General features: G+C 30.8%; 1 protein-coding gene across 14 annotated transcripts in view; it reads left to right on the top strand.

The window, feature by feature from the left end:
- Positions 1-12,741, top strand: part of LOC148624635 (phosphatidylinositol 3,4,5-trisphosphate 5-phosphatase 2A-like) — a 92,646-nt gene that overhangs the window by 71,826 nt on the left and 8,079 nt on the right. For 10 of the 14 annotated variants that reach the window (XM_088567407.1, XM_088567404.1, XM_088567408.1 and 7 more), the window contains 10 exons: positions 239-384; positions 747-804; positions 1,300-1,391; positions 2,257-2,347; positions 3,280-3,376; positions 4,727-4,794; positions 5,885-6,120; positions 7,393-7,470; positions 8,265-8,432; positions 9,066-9,119. In XM_088567407.1, the coding sequence (XP_088423533.1) occupies positions 239-384; positions 747-804; positions 1,300-1,391; positions 2,257-2,347; positions 3,280-3,376; positions 4,727-4,794; positions 5,885-6,120; positions 7,393-7,470; positions 8,265-8,432; positions 9,066-9,119 (1,088 nt within the window). Of the gene's footprint in view, positions 1-238; positions 385-746; positions 805-1,299; positions 1,392-2,256; positions 2,348-3,279; positions 3,377-4,726; positions 4,795-5,884; positions 6,121-7,392; positions 7,471-8,264; positions 8,433-9,065; positions 9,120-9,718; positions 9,734-11,916; positions 11,934-12,741 lie in introns of all 14 variants that reach the window. The other 4 variants (XM_088567412.1, XM_088567413.1, XM_088567400.1 and 1 more) reach the window with 4 other exon arrangements.

Below are 12,741 nucleotides of genomic sequence, written 5' to 3'. Positions count from 1 at the left end.
ACTCCCATAAATTATTTCAATTACAATAGAATTAAAGACAGATATTTATTACATTGGAGAAAGGTTTGAATACTTATGATATTCCTGAAACTCATTTCATTTATAAATAAATGAATATTGCATATAAATAAAACAGTATGAAAATCTACCATTTTAGTCAAATAATTTACTTTACATAAAATACCCTGAATAAAAAGAATCCAGTTGTATGATATTGCAATTTTTTTTTTTTGCTCAGGATGTGCAGAAAAGATACTTGGTAGTGACCACAGACCTGTATTTGCCTCATTCCAAGTAGGGATCAGTTCTGACTTTGTTATGAACCGAGATTCTCTGATAGAGGAATCACCTGTAGAAATTATCTTTGAGGATATTGAGGCAGAGGTAGGTACAACTCTTCAATGAGGTAAATTTTGCGCTTTCCCATTCCTCATTGTCCAATCCCTAATTCCTAATTTATTTTCATAATTTCTCCATATTCTATTAAATAGGAAAAGGTAATCAAGGAAACCAAAGATTCAAGCAGAAATCAAAAGAATATATACCAAGGATAAAGACTGGACAGGGAATACAGACACACACAACATGAACATGAAATAACCAAAACATCACACACAAAGAAACAAAACCAAGTGAGCAACTCAGACTGAAACTGAACTTGAAAAAACTTACATGTTAAAATGATTCCACAAAAACTTCATATGTATTAATTGAGTACAAACATGAACATTTTTTATCACTTTCAGGTAAAAACCTGTTGTAAGCAGTCCTATTTTGTAGAATTCAGATCTACATGTTTACAGGGTACGGCTTTTATATTGCAAAAACTAAACTTGTACTTAAAACAGTCATGGTTAATTAAGATTCCATTCGGGATAATATTTCACCAAGGATTGTAGAGCCTTTTGGTCCACAGTTACTGTATGTTTTATAAAGCAGTTTCCTAATACTTTTTATATAGAACTCTTACAAAACAGTAACAATATCAGTGCCAAGTATCAGTATCAAGCTGAAAATTTCCTCAAATCCCTTTTCAACTCAAATTTTGACAAATCTGTTCACTTGAAATTGAAGATTTGTGGAAATTCCTTGAGGAGAACTTGACATTCTTCATGAAACTAGGGCCTGTTCATTTTTAGTGTACTTTTATATGAATTATAATTTGTTAGAATTAAACATTCATTCAGGAAATAATTTGTTTTTGTCATTATTTTTTTGTAGAAACAATTTACTTTTGAAGCAAAAACAATGTTATTGCATCAGTCTGCTTGTGGAAATAGTGGTTTATCTTCTTTATAGATTTTGTCTCCAGTCATTCAAACATTACATTTAAAGATTGTAAGTCAGGTTTGGTAACATGTCCTGTGTGGAAATCACCCCAGTTACCAAAGGTAAAAACTTTCATCTTAAATTTAATATATTTTTTTTCATATCAAAGAATTTATCATGTGTACAGACTGTTTAATATTTTCAATATCAATAAGAAAAAAAAACCAATGCAATTACATTCAAAGTCATAACATACGTTCATAGGTATAAATGTAGTTTTTCACTAGTTACAAAGTGATGTTCTGTTTCACTAAATATGTGCTTGTCTGTGTTGTGAGGATTTCCCTGTCATTCATTGAAGACCCATGGGTGACTTTGAACTTACATTTTCCCTCCCAGTGGGACTGTTGTCTGTTTGATATAATTAGCATATCCATTATTGTTATATCAGGTTAAATATGTATTGAGTGCATCATTAATTTTTATTATGACCTGCATTCTAATGATTCTAAAAAAATTAAGATATACCAGTAATCACTTTGTCTGCCAGTTTCTTTGTTTGTTTACTTATGTACCTTGTAAATGAAACTCCTAAACCGTTCAGTAAATTTTATTGAAATTTAATTGAAGATAAAGGGTGTTCTTTGTGTTCTGAAAGCTTCATCTTACCTGTTCTGTATATTTTTATGAAATTGTACATGTAGATTAAGAATTATGTGTTGATATGCATGAAGAAAGATATTAATTGTGGAATGTTTCAAATAGGAGACAACTACTTAAGAGTTTATATGTTGAGGTAACACTAACATTTATACTTCAGTTTACATGAATATTCTATAAAAATTTATATTCTTTCATAAAATATTTGAAAATTTTGAAATTATCTCATGAAAAACATGATTATGCCATTTGGATCATTATTGTACTAAAATAACAGAGAGGTTTGCTTCCATGGCTTATACTGTAATGATACTCTATTTTCTGTAGTTAAAGCCATTGTTTGGGGACCAAGAATATTTAGAGGAACAACATATTATGGTTGCTGTAAGGTCTAAAGATGGAGACAAGGAGTCCTATGGTAAATGTTATATATTATACCCTATAGAAATCCATACTAATTGCTAGAATCAAAAGTCAATATTTGATTTCATATGAAGGAAGTAGACCTAGGGTAAGGGACATAACTCATGAAATCAGTGATATGTTTGTATCATATACAATTTTCATCAAAGCCTTTCAAGCTTCCCTTTGAAACAGAATGAAATCAGTCCAGGTTAAATTGATGCTTACATGAGATTGGTATAAAATGGTGAATACGAACGTTCCAATGATTTGTAAGAGTTGTGTCCCTTACCCTAGGTCTACTACCTTAAGCCAAAAGAGTTATGTGGTTAAGGTTTTTATTCGTATCAGCCCTTTCTTTTATGGCCCCCATCTTGAAAGTAATATTAAGAGCCATTCAAAATTGTAGAAGATATAACACAACTTTATGTATAGTGAAACCAGTCTAATCATTGGGATTATAACCAGAAATCTGTGTAAGTAGGTAGGTAAATTATTTATTACAGTGACATGTGTACTGTACATATGTGCTCAAAAGCAAAAATTAATACTTATATTATTTATTGGACCTTCAAGTCACTTGTAATGTTGAAACATACAATTTAACCACATGATAGTCCAAAATTGTGGTATTTTCATATATATTAGGGAAAAACAGTTTTACCAAATTTCAAACAAATATATATAGCAGGAAAAAATAGATAAGCAACAGAAAATAATTTAAAGAAGTTGGAAGTCAATTAGTATACATCATGACGTATTTGAAGGTTTTCATGTAGAATTTTTAACCTGTGTTGACCTAACACATATCAAAAAATTATTTAAATCCTTTTATTCAAAAGGAGGTCAGTTTAAACAGATTTTATTCTATATTATATTATTAATATGAGGTAAGGACACCTCATATAGTTCAGTAAGGATTAATTTCATGACCTTACTTTTATATAGGTGAATGTGTGGTGGCTTTAAAGAGAAAGTTTCAGCCAACTCCTCAGAAATTTGTATGTACATTGCTACATCAAGGGGAGGCTACTGGAAAACTTGTGTACGTACAATATATGCTAGTTCATTATTATTTTATTTAATCTCAAACTTGTCCCCTTCACTTTTTAGAATGGCATATTTCCATTTTTATTTTACATCTGACTTTAGACAGAGGTGTTATGGTTTCCTGCTGTCTGTCCATTGAATAATTTGTCTGTCTGTCTTTTGATGTATGTGTTACAGTTTCCTGCTATCCGTCCATCCAGCCACTTGTCTGCCATTATAATGTACAAAAAGTAAAAAACACGGTGAAATGTTGAAATTTTTTTGTTTCCAAAAATTGGTCTTTATTTAAGTGTTTTTGACTTTTAAACACAGAACTAAGATAGGCCTTAGTGTGCATGAGAGCAGCAGAATATTGACTAATTCATAAAATTAAAATATAAATTTTTTCTTGTTATAATTTTCAGGCTGTGATTAATAGATTTATTTTCATAAAGAAGTAGTTTGAGATCATAGAAATTAAATTTAAATGAACTGAACTTGTCTACAGGCCTAGTTGTCCAATATTTTAAACGTATGTATTTACACAATAGCAACTGCTCAGCTATTTCCCTTACACAGTAATACATACTTTTGTGTTACAAAAAAGGCTGAGTAGTTCTAAGTGGTATTTTTCCAGCAGTCCACTTCATGTCAGACTTAAGGCTACAAACCACTAATTCAGATTCCCATTACTCTCTATGTTAATTTGCTCATTTTCAGGGAATCCTCAGTAGTTCACCTTAAGTTTAAACTAACCAAAACCATATATCACCTGAAACATACACATGTACTGCTATGTCACTCAAAATTTCACAAGGGGTTTACTACCTTGCATTGCAGCACTGACACTTGGAACTCATCTACCCTAAAAATAGCCTGGGGGATCCTAAAAATTCTTTATTTTAGACCATCTTTATTTATAGTTCCACCAAATTAGTTTATTTAAGTTTGAGGCAGCATACTTTGGGCTCAAAATTATCAGAATGAAATTCCCTTTATGAAAAAAGTTCATTCATTTAAAAATATTGTCAATATTTTTTTATAACAGCATGCCAAAGGGACTACTTTGTACCTTGGCGTAGGACTTTAATTGCGTATGTTCTAAATTGATGATGCAATTGGTGGTCTGTAACCTGAAATAAGACCCCTGGTAGTTTTATGGTCATAGGTTAAATTTGTGTAGATTACTGATATTAAAACTTTCAATTCATCCTTTACTATAGGGATTTCTCAAATCCTTTATTGTCCAAGTCACAATTGTTATAGACATTTTTTTTTTGCTTTCATAAGGTATTTACTATTCATATGCCAAAAACTGAACAAAAGCAAATATATATTAATTTAGTCATTCTTTCATTTTTTCCAGAGGAAACATGCATGTATTGGTTGGTGGTATTATTGGAAGAGAGAAGAAGAAATCAATAAAAACTTATGGTAATAAATGTTTTGACAAAAAAGAATTTTTTTTTTTAATTTCTTTTTTTCAGGTGACTTCAGAAGACTTCTCTTATCCTATATTAATGTATTTTTTTAGTTAATGTGATGAAATCAACCAATTCAGATAATGTCCCAGTTAAATTTTCTTTTTAGTGATCATATGGAAACAGTCAATTAAGATATTAACAAGTCTTACTGACATAGCATTTTCTCTGTTACAAACAATTGTGAATTCTGAACTACGTCCATTTATAATCAATGAAAGGTATGGAAGGTTTCATTAACGCTTCTAAGTGCAAAATTAGTTAAAAGTTGTGAAGTCATTATTGAAAATAGTATTGTGATATCATAACATGCAACCAGAATTTATCAATATGGTTCTATTAATGTCTCCCTCCCAATAATGCTGTCAATTTTACTAGATTTTGGATAATTCTCCATACTTTCTGTAAACTCTCCCACAAAAATTACATTTTCACAAATACAAATAAAATCCCCCATTTTACAACAAAAACAAACACTAACAGTTTGACATGTACAACAAAAATATAATTAAGACACCATAATTTTATGATAAAGCTGGAATTTTAAAATGACATGCTTCAAAGCTCTTTAGAGCACAACCATGGTAAAAAGCTGAGAAACATTTTGTGCGACTCATACCTGGTTATTTTAAAAAATGTGAAGAAACTTACCCTATCAGAATTAAAATAAATCAGGAAAAACTCCATTTTATCATTGTTTTACCACAGGCTGGACATTAATGTTGTTATTTAACCCCTTACTATCACTCAGGGTAAAACAATGCCACATAAATGGCCAGCCTGTGATAAAACAATGATAAAATGGAGTTTCCATGATTTATTTCTTAAATTTTTGCAAGGTTCTTATTTGCTATGGTCAGGGAATCCCTAAAATAAAAACTAGTCTGATTTAAGTCCAGATGTTTCACAGTTATCTCTCATAGAGAGTATCTTTGGAATGGGGGAGAAGACGGAGAAAATTTAATATCCTATTCATCCGATAGTCAAATTTGGCACCTGGGAAAATTGCCCACTATACAGTACGTATATTGATTTTAATTTAGAACTGGTTGCCTTTGATACTGATACCTATTGTGATCCCGACCTACTACAGCCAGATGTCCCTGCCGGAGTCCCTCCCGCCACACCTGATGTTATCCGAACTGCAAACAAGGCTTCTGGTTTATCTAAACCCCTCTCTCCTCCTGCTCAGACTAGACAAAAAGGGACCAGTAGACCTTTTACAGAACAAAGAAGTACATCACGCACACAGGAGTATGAAGAAGTTGAAATTGGCCAGGTTAGTGTTTTATACCCTGCCTACAGGGCACATCAGTTGGACTGTCAGGCTGTCTGTTTGTGTGTCACACTTCTGATTTGCCAATATCTGCTTCCCTGTTGTTCTTTTATCTCATCCCTTTACAGATTGGGTCTCGTTACCACGAACCATGATACACTTTTATTTTTAAGTATGGTTATACTTGGAATCATGTAATGAGGGAGTGCAGGTGATACATGTACCAGTATGATGTTTTTGCACAACAGGCTGAAATACCCTCAAAGAGTAATCATCATGAAAAAAGCCTTTAAAAAATTTTTAACAATATCTTGTATTGTATTTTATTTTCATGCAGTAGGATATATCAAGCAATATTTCTATGTGCACTGAAAAAGTTTTTTGACTACAAATATTGTAAGCTCCCCCTCTTTTTCAAATTATGGTGTCCATCTGTCTGTCAGTGTATTGGTTGGTCCACACCTTTTTCATAACAGTTTTCTCTGCAACTACTTATTACAGCCTCTTGATATTCTGTAGAAAGCTTTATATAGGTATGCCATATCATTTGAGTTTATTTCAGGCTAGAGGGACATCAAACTTGCAGTTTCACAACATTTTTAATATTTGGACCATATAGTTTGAATACAAAAAATTCATAACAGTTTACTCTGCAACTACTTTATTATCACAGCTATTTGGTATTTGTCAAGGGCTTTGCACAAAGATTCAAATCAAAGGTCAAGGACCTAAGTAAATTAAAAGTCTACGTGATTAAAGCAAAGGTCCTCATTAGAAATTAAAAGTAATGAATTTCAGGTTTAGGACCCAATTTATTAGCTAACCTGGCTGTAGGCCATGTGAGCTGTTGCCATCACATGGCATCTGTTGTCGGCGTGAACAATTTCTTCAAACATCTTCTCCTCTGAAACTATTGAATGGATTTGGATGAAACTTAAGATGATTATTTCTTAGAGTATCCTGCACAAATTGACTGTTTGGATTTTGGACTATTTTGACTTGGGTAAAAGTATTCAGCATGATCTATCTGTGGTCAAATTTTGGTGAAAATCTGTTGACCCATGTTGGAGTTATTGCTCTTTTAGAATGTTTTTTTGCTGTTTTTGATGTTATTACTTTCAATAATCTTCTCAAAAACTACTATACAGGATTCAATGAAAGTTGTTTTCTTTTATGAGCTTTTAGTGTGATTCTATTAAAACTGTGTACTTATATCTAATTATTGGATTTCATTACCAGATCAGATAAATATGCTTGCATTTATATGTATTTCAGAGACAGCGACCAGTGACTGATGTTCCCAGGCCTACATCTTCAGGACGTCCACAATACGAAGAAATAGATCTACTACAAGTAAATCACAATTCTATAAATTTGTTTTTGATAATTGAGTTAAAAAACAGTCAAAGCTAAAGCTGTTATCAAAGAACAATAGCAATATGTGGATAATTTAGTATTTAGTTATACACTGTAATTATCATTAGAAGATAGGAATGAGTTTAGGCTTGAATTAAAATGTAATATTATACAAGCATCCAATGGTTGTGATGGTTGATAGACTTTCTCTGAGTAAGCCCAAAGGCTTGAGGGTTGAAACTGACCAGGTATTTAATCCTTTCTTATTTATATTAGGACTCCGGCCGATAAGTGTCAGTAAATTTCATTAACCCCAGAATGCTGGAGGGCTACAATAGAGAATATATCCTAAATCACTGTCATGAATGCATGAACTTAATTTAAATTGAGAGAAAGTTCTTACTATGAAAATGTGTTGAGATATTGTGTATGAGGTTATTTTGGCTCTATAAGATGTCAATATAAAGAAGTATTAAAGTCAGGCTTAGGATAACTGTGTATGGTAATATTCACAACATAAGGAATCAAAGGTTGTAACCTGACTCACAAGGTAGTAAAGTGAATATAAAACTGACCATGATTTTATCACAGGCATTGGTGTCAGTTATGAAGCATTTTGAAAAATATGAAAAGCACAAAAATAAAAACTTAAAATAGAAAAATCAGCGCAATATCCTTCCACCAAAGTAACCAATCTGTTCCATGTAACTACCATATCTTTGCTTGCCAAAGATGATAAAGCTTGATGGTTTCTACAGTGCAGCACCTCATAGAGTTTATTTCTTTTGTAGATATCTGACAACAATGGAATCTCACCACAGAACTTGTCGACCAGGAGGAAACAGCTCCCCCCACCTTCTGTTGACTGTGGTGCCACATCAGTGTCATATAGTGCCCCTCCTGAAGTCCCCCCACCCCCTCTGCCAAAGAAACAAGCCTCATATGTTAATGTCATACAGGTAAATACTGTATATAATACTGTTTATTCCTATAGAAATTATTGCAAGGGACTGGATGTTGTAATTGCAATAGTTATTGCAATAATTATGTCTCAAACTTGTAAAATCAACTATGTGAAAGGCACAGGATTTTGCCCAATATTGCAAAAATTCAAAATTTGCAAATATGGTCTGCAGTGGCAAATTTGCAACAATAGTGATAAGTGCATGAAATAATTATTGACTTTACATTACATAACTTTGTTCTAGTAAATATATTCATTAATGGAATAAATTTCCTCACAACCAGTGCTAGATTTTCATCTCTACATTCTTTATGACCTATATTTCTTAAACATTCTTTTAAGGATACTAGAAAAATGCAAAACTTCAATTAAAGAGAACAAAATTTTCCTTATAAAATGCAAGGTTGTGAAATGAGGTCACCCTTCTTCCACAATACATCTTTCACCTTCAGCTAGATAGTAGAAATGTGGTATTGAGATACTGTCAAAAATGTATATCACAATTAATGAATTATTGATGTTTTATTGAAGTACAAAAAAAAAAAAATTGACACCACTTGAAACTTTGCACCACAGAATTGAATTTCAGCATTTTTTTTGTAAATCATTACTTTTTTCTATGCTGAAGGATGGAATCAGGATAAAATACTCTAAATACCATCACAAACCAGGGTTGCTATCGGTATCGTTAAATTTGTCAATTAAGTGATTTGAAGATAATGTGGTGATTTGAATTAACACTCTGTTTTTCTGAAGTAGTAACAGTTTTTAGTGGTTATGAACATTGCATAGAAATAATAATATTTTCAATTATTTGGTGTTTTCTAACTTTCTCCAATGAATTTATTGAATCATTGGGTTTTTTTTTTTTTTTTTTTTTTGGTGGGGGGGGGGGTTTTGATACTAATACAAATCATAAATAATTGAAGTCTCATTTGAAGAGAGTTGAATTTCAAAAAACATTAAAACAAAACTTTTGATAGTTAATTTGTAAGTTTTAAAGAACAATTCCTATTTCATCATATAAAAATTTAGTCTTATTTCTGTGTTTTTCTGCATCTCTGCTGTTTTATGATATATTGTTACTCTTCCTGTTTAAGAAATAAATTCTTTTTAAATTAATACAATAACCAGTAAGATTAGAACAAAAAATTTTAGTTTTTTTTATATAGAACTATAAAAACCGGAGTATGATTTAGTTACTAAAAAACCTTTTTGTATTTAACACTCAAACTCTATTGTAAATTCTTACATGAAAGAAATTAATAACTTTCTAAACAGAGTGATTCTGATCAGGTAAGATTCTCTGTACCATCAGTTCTAACTTTACTGGAACTTCTCTGAACATGAACTTCAAACTTAAAATTAATGTTTATTTGAATTCCTTTCTTTAGTAATAATACATTTATTTATTTGCAAAATTTAGAGAGTTCCCATTAGCAAGGGTTGTCTCTGTTTGCCATTTTTACTGAAACATATCTTACTAGATTCAGATTAAAAGAAAAGTAACAAGAGATCTGTATTTTGTCTCACAGAATGTTGTTAGTACATCGGTTTTGATGTGAATCTTCACTCAACCCTCTTACTTTCAAATTATATGATTAAATTTACATATTTACATTTTTTACCAAGAAAATATGGGAAGCAATCACACCAAGCACCAGTGCATAGGGAATTGACCCCCCCCCCCTCCAAAAAAAAAACAAAACAAAACATCGGAGGAAAAAAATTATCTACATTTGATACGAACATCAAAATAACCATTCAAATATTAAAACATAACTCTTCGTCTCAACCTGGAATTAAGAATTCAAGTCTAAAATCCCCATTTTAGGATGAAAACACAGAGAAATTTGTTGTAATTATTTTGTGAAATGATGATATGTCTTGACAAAAATGTGAACATGTTCAGGAAGGGTACCATGTATCAATTAATTAGCACATACAGAATGTTAATACTTTGCAAATATTTTATAAATAATTTGTCGATGTTTTCAATCACGTTATCTATGTTTATAATAGTTTTTGTACCAACTTTTTGCTAAATAATTAGAACAGTAGCTTAAACTTTGGTTAAAAAAATAATCCCTGACACTTGATTTTTTTATTGGCCTACACAGCCAGATGTGCCACATATGATAATCATATGGTGCTTGATTCATTTGATAATCATATGGTAATCATATGACAATCATATGATATTGAACATATGATAGTCATGTGATTATCATATGATTCACATATGGTAATTTTGCCTTAAAAACATATGACAATCATATGTTTGTGAAAAACATATGATTATCATATGGTGCTCGATTTATGTGATAATTATATGATGCAAACCATATGATTCTCATGTGTGGCACATTTGCCTGTGTAACTGGACATCAGGTCAAAGAAAACGTATGCCATCACTATGTGTCCTTTGTTCCTTAACTGAACCTATTTTGGTTAAGACTTGAAAACAACTTGACCAATTTCAACAAAACATGATGATTTGTTTGTTTATTGTCTTAAACTAGTCCACTTTTGATTTTGCTCAGTTGATCAAAATAGCCATCTGAGGCTTCTTATTGGCCAATGTTCAAAGCTCTAATATTACATACACAAATATTTGTAAACTTGGTAGGATTTGTTGACAGCAACAATATTTTTATACAACTTATTTTTGATGCATCTATTAAAGATGGCATCTAAATTGTCTGTGAAAATTAAATGTTTTCACTAAAACCTAGTTTGAATTTTTTTTTTTTGCTAACAAAAAATTTTAAAAAATTGGTTTTCTAATCTTTCTCTAAATTTTAAAATAACATGAAGGTGAGGTAGAAGCGTGAAGTTTTATCATTACATTGTCTAGATTTAATAGAAACAAAGTGCAACATTTCAAATTGTGAATTTTTTCATCTTTCTCTATCCCTTTAAGTCTGCACCATAGTTTATATTGCTAGAGATCGTCATTCATGCATTGATATCATAATGAAGTTCACATTATGATTTCACACTAATGTTTACAAAATATGACTAAGCTACTTAGCAGTTATTTTTACAATCTGTGCAATTCCACAAATTTGTATACCGGTACAATTAGAGTTATCTCCCATGTTTTAGTTATTTACAATTAAAAATTAAAACTGAAATTATATTCTTAATCGGATAAAGTGGCAAATCTTGGACATACAGAAATGAGCTTGTATACATTCCAGCATGTTTTTTTTTATAATCTTGAAAAGGCTGCATTGAGAAATGAAATAAAAAAAAATTTGCTTATTTCACCTTGAGACAAAATCTCAATAACCTGTGCAAAAAAGCTTTTATTTATTTTATATAAGGTGATGAAAAGGCAGTTAACTCTAGTTAATACTGATTGAGAACAGGTTGAATGCTTTGAACATATTTTCAGACACTTTAAATATATATAGCTTAGCTCTTTTTCTGTTTACTGATAGCTATTTAACACAATAATATCTTGTTTTCCAAAGGATACACTATAATGTCAGTAAGTATGATGGATTTCATCACAAGCATGCTTGTGTATCATACATGTTGAATTTTTTTTTATTTTACTTAGCTTATCCTTTGTTTAAGCATTAATTTTTAAATGTTAATAACTGTTTAAGTACTGAATTTGTTTTAAGTACCAATTATCATGAATTTGTGGAATCATTCAGACCATTGAATTTGATCTTCCTTGTGGTAAATGTATTTTTTTTAACTTGTATTGCATCAATATGGTAAATTGTAGAGGGGAAACACATTGAAAAAAATTACTTTAATATAAACATGGTACTTTATATTTCATGTACTTTTACAGTGTCGTGGCAGTACCTTCAATATTCTGAAAATATTCCAAAAACACAGTACAATGTAGAAGACTTTCTCAAAATGTTACTGTTTCACTTTTTTATTTCATTCTTGTGTTGGTAATTTTGGCTCCTATTTTTAATATAGGAAAGAGTTTTTTTTTAAATTATGCTTTCTTTTTTTTAACTATGATGTTTTGAGATAGTCTTTTCTGAGAGAAGTAATTATATTATTCAAGCAGTAGTGACAGAGAAAATCAGTTTCTTTTTAGAATAGTTAGATGGTTACTTAAAAATCAAGTTAACCTTGGAGATGTTCAAGATCTTAGATATAATTAGATTTTAACTACAGTTTATTATTGGAAAAAGACTGTTTACTGGTTTATATCAGAAAAAATCAACCTCATTTTCCCTGTAAAATGATGGAAGAAAGCAGATTGTGTAGCATTTACTTTATTTTAGTAATACCCAAAATACAAGAATCTGTTTAAGTTTAGATAACAT

This window comes from Perna viridis, chromosome 2 (genome assembly GCF_037379345.1).
Source record: "Perna viridis isolate PV_CMFRI_1.1 ecotype Kerala chromosome 2, ASM3737934v1, whole genome shotgun sequence".
NCBI classification, from domain to species: Eukaryota; Metazoa; Mollusca; class Bivalvia; order Mytilida; family Mytilidae; genus Perna; species Perna viridis.
Note: the sequence above shows the minus strand (reverse complement) of the source record. Positions and strands in the feature narration are given on the sequence as shown.